Below are 12,419 nucleotides of genomic sequence, written 5' to 3'. Positions count from 1 at the left end.
CATCCTTCAAAGCAATTTGGGAACTCATTCTGGAATGGCCATCAGAGCTGTCATCATATTACCCTTGATGTCCTGAATGTCATCAAAATACCTTCCTTTCAATATTTCCATTATCTTCGGGTAAAGAAAGAAGTCACTGGGGGCCAGATCAGGTGAGTAGGGAGGGTGTTCCAATACAGTTATTTGCTTACTGGCTAAAAACTCCCTCACAGACAGTGCTGTGTGAGGTGGTGCATTGTCGTGAAGCAAGAGCCATGAATTGTTGGTGAAGAGTTCAAGTGGTCTAACTTTTTTATGCAGCCTTTTCAGCACTTCTAAATAGTAACCTTGGTTAACTCTTTGTCCAGTTGGTACAAATTCATAATGAATAATCCCTCTGATATCAAAAAAGATCAGCGACATTGTTGCAACAAGTTTGCGAACTTAATTGTCAGACCTTTGTATCTATCACTGGGAAAATGTGAGCAATTCTTGGAGGATGTAGACAGGTCAGTAACGGTTCTAGAGATTTAAAAGTGCAATAAAAGGTTTTGAAATTTGCTGCATTTGTCTTACTTAAAAAGGCATTATGGAGTTTTGTTTATTGTGGTATCTGTGTATATATGTATGAATGTGTTTATAAATGAATGAATAAAACTGTTCATATTGTAGAAAATACTTAAAGTAGGTAACAAAGCTATCCATGATTCCTTGAACCAAAGAACATGTTGTTTTGATGTATAACCTTTTAGTCTTTGTTTCCAAAGGCAAATGTATTATGTTATATTTTCACTGTTTTCATATAAATTGTGTACAACCATTATAAAATTTCACCAAGAATAACATTTGCCATTTAGTTATATGAGAACATGTTCAACAGCATAGTTTATGGCCTTGATATTGAAAGGAATGAGGCTTCTCCACATCGTGTTAATTGGTCAGGTCCCAGGCACAAATCTGCCATTTGTTTCCTCCAAAGGGACACCTTCTTCACAGGGGACTTCAGAAATTTAGTTCCGAAGCTTTTCTCACTTCTGTAGATCGCACTTAGACTCACACTTTGAATGTACACTTACCCGTAAGTTTTCTGGGATCCCTTTGAAGGGGCATTTGCCACCTTGTAGGCTCTCAGAGCAGATGGTGCTGCTACCCATGAACTCTTTCTTCTGCCTTTTCTCAAAATTCCCTGCTTTCTCTGAATGGAGCAGTTGAGTCCATTAGGACAGGTGCTGTTTCTACCCATATTTCTGCTGTGTAACATGGGGCACGATTTATACAACACAAGCTTCCTGCTGCCACTGGGACCACAGAGTGTGCCTTGGTCCTAAGGAAAGCCACTACATGCCGTGAAGGGGGACTGTGCTGCTTCCTGTCACCCAGCCAGGATGGGATGGCCTGCTGTCAACTCTAGCTAGACAACAGCCACAACCATGATTTCTGGGGCTTGGAGAATTCTGCCAAACGGTGACCTTTTTTGAGTGTTTTCCATTAGATCTCCCAGCTGTTTGCAATCCGTCTGAATAGTTTGGGCTAAAATAAACTATAAATTGTGATCAGGAGCTTTGTTCCAGCATTCATATTCATTGGATTTTAAGATTTAATGACTGTATGAACCTAAAACAAATATTTGTGCAGAGTCTCTTGATTTTTGACTTTTTAAATACTAATTTGTGGCCACTGGGGCGCCTGTAAATGGTGCAGCTTTTTAAAAAGAAGGTTTACAGCAACTAGCTCGCAAAGAGGAACAAATTCCTCTGTAAATTAAAAGTTTTTTTAGTTATTATTATCTGTTGTAAAATACAACTCATACCAGTTGAGCTGGGACCATTGGAATGTTCTGCGAACTGCTTCCTCAGAGCAAACAGACGCTAACCGGTTACCCCAATATGCTTCAGACTGGTTGGTTTTGTACAATTAATGGAAGGGCCATTAATTAATTAATGTTAATTTTAAAACAATATTTTGTTGCCTCAACACAATGTGAATATGGTCTTCTTGGGAAAGACTTGTAGGTTAAGGCTAAGTTCAGCCTACACTCATCCCTGTGATCCCTGCCCTTCCTTGTCCCATCAGAAATATCTCACTTATCAGTTTGGTGGGGATGGCCATGGAAGCCAATGCCATGTGTGTCTGACTGTGGTTCACACCTGTCTTTTCCTCACCTGCCATTCTGCAGCCTGCTGTTCGCACTCAGCATTATGTTTTGAAGCCCGTCCATGTCGTTTCCCTCAGGGATAGCTCATTTCTTTTAACCTCTGCGGACTGCTCAGATAGGTTGGCTGTCCCACCGTCTGTTTAGAACTTCCAGTCCTTTCCTCTGTGCCAATGATGCTGCAGTGAGCATCTTTGTACAGGCGCCTGTGAAAGTGCATGTGAGTGCTTCTTTATGATAGAGAATGGAAAGTGCCCTGTATCTTATATGTAAAAATCTTAAAATACAGAGGATTTAGGATGGCTGTACTCTTATAAATGATTGGCAGAGCATGGATTGAAGCCTTTTTCCCCGACTCCTCTTACCTCGCTGGACGTTCTTTATAAATTTTTGTAGAGTCGTAGAGGTTCTGGGTAAAGCCGAGTCTAGTAAAAGCTAACTATAGTAAAACTTTGTTCATTCCAATTAACTAAGAAGGTCAGTGTGAACTGGGGAAAATCTGAACTTCAGGATGTAATATTATATAATTTTGAAGTATGTACAGTGACCCACACTAATATAACTTGATAAAATTCTTTAAGGGAATCATATTAATGAATCAATGAAGCACCTAATAATTTTTGTTAAGAATAATGACATATCTAAATATTCTCATCCATAGGTAAGATATTTCCCTACATATTTTTAATATGCCAAGCACATGATTTTCCCTCGTTAGAGATAACCAGAGCCACCTCCTTCCTGAACGATGTAAATTCGCAAAGGAAGCTGAGAGGGGTGGACATTTGAGGGCCTCATCAGTGCCAGGTACAAGGCTTTTAAACATTTTGTCTATTTAGTTGCCATTAACAGTCTCAGAAAGTGAGTCTTATTATCTCCCCTTCATAAATTGAGAAACTGAGGCATAGAGGGCTCTCGAGCAACTCACTGAAAGTTGCCTCCCTGAGTTGGCCTGACTCAAAAGAGTAATGCACCTTATACTGTGTCATAGTACCCTTAAATGTGGTCCTCAGACCCCCTGCGTCAGAATCTCCTGGGCCGTTGCCTGGTGAGGCCCAGGAATTCTGCGTTTTGAACAAGCTACCAGGTGTGGCTTAAGCACTCTAAAGCCAGAGCGCCTCTCTGTCAGACTGTGGTGACCTCATTTTGGTGATGGGATGAGCCTGCCAGAGGCGTGCCCCATGCCTTTGAGGACCAGCGACCCCTCTCATGCCTCACTTGCACAGGCACATTCCCAGTGACCCTCTGGTGGCTTCAGCCTACTCACCCACTCACGTGGCCTTGTGTCACTTGCACCGAACTTTCCATGTCTTGTGTTGACAAGTCACTTCCAAAAGAGTAGAAATCGTCATGCTACCTAAGGATCGTTTTCTAAAGAAGGGTGACATTTCCAGTGCAAAAATCATCAGGTCCCAAGTGTATCTTTGGTGTCTGACACAGATGTAATCTGCATTTTGCATTCTAACCCTTGCTCAAACCAGAACAATAAAAAATGGAGGGCAGCTTACAGAAATGATTCCTTTTGAAACACTGTTATATGCTATAATTTTCCTTTCTAGCCCTCCTTTGCTAGCTCCCGGATTTCCCGTAGTCTGCCCCTAATCCCTTCTGACTTTCCTAGACGTGAGGGGAACGAAGGTCCCTTCCAACTCTCTTCCTCCCACTAAAAACAGGGTTTGGGAAGAGCCAGCCTGGTTCAGTGACCCCCTCCCCCCCGTTGTCTCCTTTACCTTCCTCTTCCTCCATTATTTTCTCTCCCCTCTGTGAAATTTCTCTTTTTCACACCCCAGTGACCTGCTTTCCCCTTGAGGGGCCAGTCCCAGCTGAGCCCTTCCCAGCAGGCTGAGTAGGCGTTTGCTTGGATGACTGACACATGGAGAGGTGTGTCCATGATCTGGAGGGGGTCCTAGACCAACTTGGGTTTGTGTTGTGTGCTGGCAAAAGAGCATCTGTCTTTGTTTTGGTGTTCAGCTCATCCAAATAAAGAAGGCATTTCCTCCCCCTGAAAGGCAGAGGAACAAAAGAAAGAGAAAACAAATAGAAAAAAAATTAGATTTTAACCATGTACTCCTCTGAAACTCAATATACACCCCTTCCTCTGTCCTGATTGGTCCGCTTCAATTGACAAGTGGATCGTGTAGAAAGGAAATATCCTGGACTTAATTGTAAGTTAAGTCTCTCTTAATCCAGAAGAGCATTAGAGATTCTGTCCAAGTGTTCAATTTCCCAGGCCGCTGAGGTCTGTGAATTTCTTTTCCCAGCCTCCAGGCTGCTGCAGTACAAGTCAGCATAGCTAATGCAGATAGATCTCCTGCCTCTCGCTCTCCTCCTCCCCCTGCTTTGATTCGATATGAACAGCCTGGTAACTCCAATGCTGGGGAGAAATCTGACATAACTCTGCAGATGGCTAGGTTGCCATGAAACACCTGGGGATGGTTCTTTAAGGAAAAGGTAATATTTATATGCTAATGATTTCTTCCCCCCTCCCCTCCTTGTTGCATTTTTTCCAGGGCTGCCGGTTCCCAAGAAGAGCCCAAAGTCGGTAAGGACTTGTCAGTTACTTGGTGCTTCTTTGGGGGTGGGGGGTGGAGGNNGGCTTGACTTCACTAGATGTGTTTTAGAGGTGATGGGGAATTCAGGAGCCGGGGCTCGTTATATTAAGTTCCGGGGATCTGTTTGGTTTAGAAGGTATTTAGGTTTGTCTTCAACTGTCTAGTGATTTGTGGGCAGGCTGCAGGAACCAGGATAAAGAATGCATGCTTGGAGTCTGCTCTATATAAATGCATTACAACTCTCATTCAAATGGATGAGTTACTGTGATGTTTTAACTTGATACAAATGCTATTGTTTCTTTTGGGAGGAGGCAAAAAAAAAAAAAAAAGCTCCACCTGCTTCCAGGGTAGCCTTGCTCTCAACTGGTGTTTTCAGCTGTAGCCTTTCACATGGGTAGATTCTCTCCTCGAGCTTCCTTATACACTGAATGATGAATTATTTACAAAATTTAAAAGCCTGTAGGTTTGAGGGAAAACTGCTCTGCCCTGTCCATCTGTCCGTGTTCACATGGAGCAATGTTCAGTGCCCCAGCACTAAAAATAAGACATTTCCTTGCTGGGGAAATGCCCTTTGTTGTTTTGCTAGCTTTCGCAGCATTATGCTGCAGGTATAGGATTCTTTAAAAAAAAAAAAAGAAAGAAAGAAAGAAAGAAAAATCAATGTTTTGCTGTCCGTTCTAATCTGGTTTCCCTGAAGATGCATTACCTAGTTGACATGTTAGCTAATAGCTTAGAGGCTGTAGTGTTTTGCTTGGTGGTGTGAGCTTTTGCTCCCAGGGCACTGACAACAAATTAAAATGCTACTTAAAAACTCAAAATCTGGAACTCTGATGCCTGTGAAATTGATCTGGGTGGAAGAGGCTCCCCAATTCATTAACGTTAAGATAAAGAGGAGCACTTTTCTGTGGCTTAAAATATTGGGGGGAGGGAAATTTTACCACTTCCTGCCACCCGGGAAAAGGAGAACCTTTAAAACTTTGCAGCTCAGGGCGCTGCAGCTGAATTCTTTCCACCTGTCTCCACGCCAGGCAGCAAGAAGTTTGTTAAGGAGATGAGGGAGGGAGTGCCTTCCTGCATGCTGAAACCCCATCCTAAGTTCTCCAAAAAGAAAAACCTGCAGAAATTGACATGGTTCCACTGACATAGTGCCATGGTGATCGGAACATGTGACTTCAGGGCTGTGTCCCTTGTCAGTTTGTGTTAATGTCCAGGCAGAAAAGTGCTGGTAGGTGCCCACATTGGAACCACCCAGATGCCAACACCTGTCGTGTGTATGTGTGCGCGCGCGCGCGCGTGCGCGCACACACACGCACGTGTGTCTCCCCATCCCTGCCTGGTTCATAGTCAGAAACCTATTCAGCCTTCAGAAAAACAGAAGCCAGTCTGGAAGGTGTGTCATGTGAGCTTGAGTTAGCAGGAGGCATCCTGTTTTCTCCTCCGACCCCCAGCCATGCTACGTGAAGCACGGATTTACGTTACACGCCCCATGTGGAATGGGTCTTGAGAAGGAGCATGCTGGGGGAGATACAGCAGTTTTGCACAGGCAGCATGACTCCAGGTAGCTTGGGGTTCTTTTTTTGTTTTGCATCCCCTTTAAACTTACTGTGCATGACGGTTTTTGTTGATTCGTTTGCATCTCTTCTTCCCCAAAGTCTTTTTGGAATTCCCTGCTGAACTCAAAGGTATCAAACAGGTAGAGAGCCTGCGTTCACTGAGTCAGTTGAAAGAATGCCCTGTGACCGTTTATTTTTGTAGAAACCGTGTCATTAGCAAGCAGCAAGCCAATTACTCAGGCTGTGTTCCTAGGAAAAAGCTTTCTTAACTGCTCTGCCCACAGTCTGCTGGCTCTTAATTACCACAAGCCAAGAGACTGGTGTGTTGCTGGGTTAGAGAAAAACGAGCCCCCGGCTGGAGGCTTGTCCTTCCCCGATTTCTATGCCAGGACAGGGATGACAGTTTTCACAGCACTGCTGGCAGCTGCTGTACAAAATCTGGGGGCTACCAGCCAAGGTCTGCTGCTGCCAGTACAGTATTGCTCACATCTGTGATCAGCGGGAGCTCTGTACAGGTGGGTGGAAAGCTGTTTCCCTTTCCCAGCATGAATTTTGATGATGTCCTGCCAGAGAAACAGATGATTGTGTCATTTTTCTGGTGGGGTCTGGGGGAATCCATGGGGAAACTGCATGTCATGGTTCCAGAAAGCCGTTTGCATGATGACAGGCAGGGTCAGTTATGCAGCCTGTGGAATGAAATGCCTGTGTGGCAGTACGCTTAGATTTCCCATCAGCTCTGTGGACGCACTGCCCTAACCCAGGACCATGTCGTTTCTCTTCTCTTAGAGGCTCCTGATGTTGTCAGCTTGCTCATATGATTGACAGCTTCCTTTTGCCCTCATACCTTTAAAAAAATGCTTTCAATAATTGAGTAGTTGGGTTTTTATTAGAACAGAAGGACTTATCTTTTTTATCTGTTCCTTCTCCTGGATAGCCTCTATGGCTTACTCTTAATAAGCAATTTCACCTACAAGATTTAGTTTAAATGTTGAATTTATGGTTCATATGCTCACTGAAGACAACGGCAGTGTCTTAATGAAATTTTATTAATTTATTACCAGGACGTCCATAACATCAGAGATTTTCCTACCAAATGGCAGAGACAAAAATAAGACATATTTGCTGTCAGGTTTTAGACCTTGCTAGGAAACTCATTCTGTGGCCTGATTTAATCGTCCTGACTGGAAACTTATTTAGCTGAGATTCTCACTCCAGATCCCTCTCAAGGATTATGTGTCTGAGAATTTAAAACTCTCACTGTAATATCAAACCCTGAATATTAAGTTCATATTCACTTAGGTTTCCTCAGTAGTTCATTTCCCACTAATGCTTTCGTTTCTCCCTTCTTTCATCTGTCCATCTCTTCATTTATCTACCTGTCCATCCATTATCCATGTATCCATCGATACACTTATCTTTTATTCTTTAATCCATCCATCCATCTGTTTATTCAGCAGACTAGTACAGAGAACCTACTAAGTGTCAGGATTTGTGTGAGGCACTAGAAATACTGTAATAAGTAAGTTGTCATGGCACCTTTCCTTCTGGAGCTTACAAATAAACAATTTATTGATTGCTACTTTCAAAAAAAAAGATTCGTTGTCACAAATCACCAAAATTATTTTATGTGTTTGTTCCAACAATGTGTTTCCTGAGTATCTTCTGTGTGTTGGGCCCAGTGCCAGTACACAACAGGAACTGAAACAGAAAACATCCCTGCTTTTGCAACTGAGGAGAGACAACCCCACGAACAGGCAAATCTGTACAGATCCTCCTCGTGGGGCTTAACGTCTGATGACCATATACTTCGAAAAGTTAAAGCAGAACCAAGTACACACTAAATGAAAATCATTCAGTGCTAAATTACCATGACCTAAGTTAAGTAATCATGCAAAGCCACAGAAAAGGCCCAAGATTGAGTTAGTTGCTGTGATTGAGCTGTGGAGTTCTTCCGAGTTCCCCAGCGGCCTGAGCAATGTAGGAAACTGCCTCATTTTCCTGTGTCAGGTCAAAGAAAACATACCATTTTCACTAGGGAGACACAACGCTCCCAGTTACTGAAAAGCTTCTCACATAGAGTTTTCCCTTGGGGAAACGGAATAGTCTCTTCAACAACCTCTTTGCAGCAAAGGCAGCAAGATAAAAGGTAGCAATAGTGGGAGGTTTCTGTTCCATTGTCGTCCGTCCTTCGCCCCTGGAAGGGATGCTAAGGACATCGCTGACAACTAGTCACTAGGAGATGTGAGGGAGAGGTCTCTTAGGTAACGTGCACAGTGAGTGAGCCCGGCCTGAGTCACTCAGATTGATGTTTCCTGCCTCCTGAAACTCCTGGTCTGCTCAGCATCCCGATGAAACTTGTCCTTCAACCAGGGCAATGACACAATCGTCAAAGTTCCTACAGACTGCAGAGATGGCGTAGATGGGAAGAGGATTAGGGTTACTCACAGAAGTCTCCTTGCCTCTCGCCTCCTACAGAAACTCACACCCTCAACCCTTAGAAAATAGATTTCACTGTTGGATTAGATTTCTTTAAAACATTCAGTGTGGCTTAACATTCATTTTCATATCCAATCAATACCTCCCTTTTCTTCTCCATTAACTCCTCTTGCTGGCCTTTTGGGAAGAAATCATTTGACTTAGACCCATAAGTGATGGAAGAAAGACAAAAGCAAGGACCACCCTCTTGTTTCTGCTTGCCTTGTATTTGGTCTCTGATTCTCACACCTCCTTTCCTGACACTGGCCTGATGCCTCATCAGCACTTGGAGTTTTTCCTGTTGTCCATGGAAATCACTGCAGTGGCCTTCAATCTTGGCAGATAAGTGAACTGTAAATAATTTTGCTTTAAAATGGATCGATTTGTCATTTTTAAGCCACATGAATTCTTTTCATCATTAAAGCCACTAAGTGCTGTCTGCATTCATTTGCTCTTCCAGGCAAATATTTTCAGCTCACTTTAGAAGAACCTTCATTTTGAAATGATTCTGTGAAATACTGATGAGCTGATTTTCTTTTCCCCATTTCAGTTTATAAAAACCACTGCATCTTCCCGATTTCCCTGGCCTGTCATTCATTCTAGGGAGATTGGTACAGTTTTATTTTAAAAGGTCTTAGGACACAAGTTCACAGCTAGTGTGTGGCCAAGGACTTCCATGGGGTTTTCAAAATTAAGCCCATTTCTTTCTTCCTAGTTGGCTCTGAATTGTTATTTAGAGCTAAAAAATAGCAGCACAGTGACAACAGCTAGCATTAGAAATGCCCATCTCAATATATGGCCCCCCTTTCTAACCAGTTGCTCGAGCTGGAGACCTGTGAGGTGTATGTCATTGTTTCTAAGATCTCGTCTTTCTCCTCTTTCTCCTTCCCCCATTCAATCTGTCAGCAATGCCTGTTGACTCTGGCACCAAAATGTCTTTTAATGTCACTTGTCCTCTCCTTCGTCACTACTACTCCCCGAGTATAAACCACCTTGGGTCCCTCACGTGGACAGCCCAGTAGTTTCCCGACTGGCTCTCTGTTTTCACTCCTTTCCCCACCAACTTTTTTGCCACCCAGTAGCCGGACCAAACTTTCTGGAAGTAAGTCGGCTCCTGGTGCATTCCTGCTTTAACTTCATGAATGGATTCCCCCTCCCCTGAACTAAGAACGAAACCCACGCTCCTTAGAGTGGCCCACAAGGCCCTTCCATTGTTTAGTCCCCAAGTTCATCTCAGATCACCCCAGTGCCTTCCTGTGCCACACTAGCCTTCTCTCTGTTCTTCAAACAGCCCGAACTCATTTTTGTTTTGAAGATTTAGCACATGCTGCTTCCATTACTGGAATGTTCTTCCAGAGGCCTCCCTTCACCATCTATCTAAAGGACATTGCTGTATGTTGTTATCAGTCTGTTATGATTATTTGATTAATATCTATCTACACACACACACACACACACACCTAGATACACACTGAGGTATAAATTCTAAGAGCTCAGCTGCCATCTTTTTCTTTTTTTTTTTTTTTAGATTTTATTGGGGAATCAGGGGAAGGGGAACAGACAAGTTGCTGTCCTTTTTTTCTTCAGTCTAGTTGTGGAGGACGTTGCTTCACTGGCCCAAGTTGGCACCATAATTGTGTTCTTCCCTGGCGAGGCAGATCAGTCGCTGGCTTCTGGATGGCCGCTCACTGCGGCTGCTGGCCGCTCACGCTGGCTGCTGGCTATACACGGTAGCCCGTGGCAACCCACTGCCACAGAGGCTGCAGCCTACGCTGTTGCCGGCGACTCACGGCAGCCCAGCTCCAGGTCGAGCTGTTGTTCAGCATTTTAGCTGTAGAGGGCAGTGTCACTGGCCCTCATATGTGGGATCCGAACCAGGGCCCTCTGGCGTCCCAAGCCAGCTCTTAACCAACGTGCCACTTGGCCGGCCCCTGCCATCTTTTTCTTATTTACACATTGTATCCTTTAGACTCTAGCTCACAGTAGGTGATGAGTATGTATTTATCAGATGAGTGAATAAATGTATTGCAGGTAGTTAGTTACTCACGAGGACCTAAGCTGTCATTAGTGTACTAGGTGCTTCCTTTATCCATGTTCTTGGTAAGCATGGAATTACTTTAACAGACTTGAAAGTGTATCTTGTACTAGATACTTGTCTTTGGGACAGTGTTTCACCTAGAAAATAAGGTGAAAGACAATCACATTAGATCCACATCTGGTCCTACGTTATGACAAGTTCAGTAGTGCATTTGTTCTCATTTCCCAAGTCTTTGAGGAGGTAATCCAGACTGCTGAAGAGGCAGGCAGTTGAGTGTAATTGGAGAGATATATAAACATGGCTGTTCTCCTGAACAATCTGGGCTCTAACCAGATAAAAGACAATGTCATAGCTAATTAGCATGCTCACAGAAAACAAAAAGGCATATTTTGAGGTTTTCCACATAGACAGAGCATAGCTTCAGAAAGCCCAGAGTGCCAACAAGATATTCACTACAAAATGCATCTTCAAATTAATAATTTTTATAATTGAACTTGACAGGAAATACAAAGTGAGGTTAAATCTTATCTGGGAGAAAATCCAAAAAGCTTCCAGATTATTGTGTGTTTAGCCCATTAATGTGGGTTGGAATATGCCATTTAGTGAAAGTTTAGTGATGGCACAGTTTTTAGAGCACATTCTCAGGATGCTGCTTTACTTTTATTTTCCAAATTTAGGAACAAAGTTTAGATAGCATTTAAAAGGATTGCAGAAGTACAGCTTGATTGAGAGGTAGTTTTGCAAACTTGTTCCAGATTGTATCTGTCATTTTGTGTTAAATTGGACCTAAGTGACTCATTTATTGGGGAGGTGAAAAGGGGTGTTAAAATTTGAAAAATGGCTCAAGCCATTCCCAGTGGACTTCATTTGCACTCTCTGTTTGTGACAAAGCCATCTCTTCATTTAAATTCTAGATATCTGGTCCTCCACACCAGAGATTTGTTACACTGGGACAGCCATCGAAGGGTCTTGGAAACCCATGAGGTGACATGTAAACTCTGTGTGTGCATTTGTGGGTACACATGTCAAAGCACGTGTGCCTTCTCTGCAGGACAAAGGCCCACCTAGCCTTTTCTCTGACTCCCTCAGTGAGGCAGAGGTGCCAGGAAGATCTTTTTCTCCAATTCAGGAGGAGGGAGCAAGTGGAGAGGTTAAAGTGAGGTTTCCAGGGAATAGAGAGTATCCCCAGGAAAGGAAGTGTGATAATTGCCCTCAGGTAATCCTGCGGTGCCACTCATTCTACATCCTGGTGAGGCTTCCTGAACTGTGGTCTCAACACGAAGGCGAGACCCTGAGCTTCAAGGGTCAGAGATGTAACTGTAAAACAAATTGAGTGTCAATGGACAGACCTATAGTCTGGCAGTTGCTACTCTTTTTGAGGCACTGAGAGAGGGTAGGCATTTGAAGGGAGGGCTGCAAGTCTCAGGGTAAACTCAGAGGTCCTTTATCTGTTTGCTTTTACATTTGAAAATATCTCCACCACCACCCGCAGAGGTGAACAAAAACAGAGTACTACCAAATGTAAAAAACAGAAAGTAACAATCCCCATTAATTCTCTTTACCAAGGTTTATTTCAAGATGAAAACAGCTTTACACTTTGTCTTGATAATAAAAAGCATTCTCTCTGCATTATAACAGTAAAAAGTAAGCAATACAGGAAAGTGTAAAGA

At 43.3% G+C, this 12,419-nt stretch overlaps 1 protein-coding gene across 18 annotated transcripts in view; it reads left to right on the top strand.

Annotated features, from left to right (window-relative positions):
* The window catches only part of MAGI1 (membrane associated guanylate kinase, WW and PDZ domain containing 1), a 705,149-nt gene that overhangs the window by 657,342 nt on the left and 35,388 nt on the right, over positions 1–12,419 (top strand). For all 18 annotated transcript variants that reach the window (XM_019652050.1, XM_019652047.1, XM_019652041.1 and 15 more), the window contains one exon: positions 4,642–4,673. In XM_019652050.1, coding sequence (XP_019507595.1) covers positions 4,642–4,673 — 32 coding nt within the window. The remainder of the gene's footprint in view (positions 1–4,641; positions 4,674–12,419) is intronic.

Source organism: Hipposideros armiger, unplaced genomic scaffold (assembly GCF_001890085.2).
Source record: "Hipposideros armiger isolate ML-2016 unplaced genomic scaffold, ASM189008v1 scaffold_172, whole genome shotgun sequence".
In the NCBI taxonomy this organism is placed as follows: Eukaryota; Metazoa; Chordata; class Mammalia; order Chiroptera; family Hipposideridae; genus Hipposideros; species Hipposideros armiger.
The sequence above is the reverse complement of the archived record's forward strand: the minus strand, read 5'-3'. Positions and strand labels throughout refer to the sequence as shown.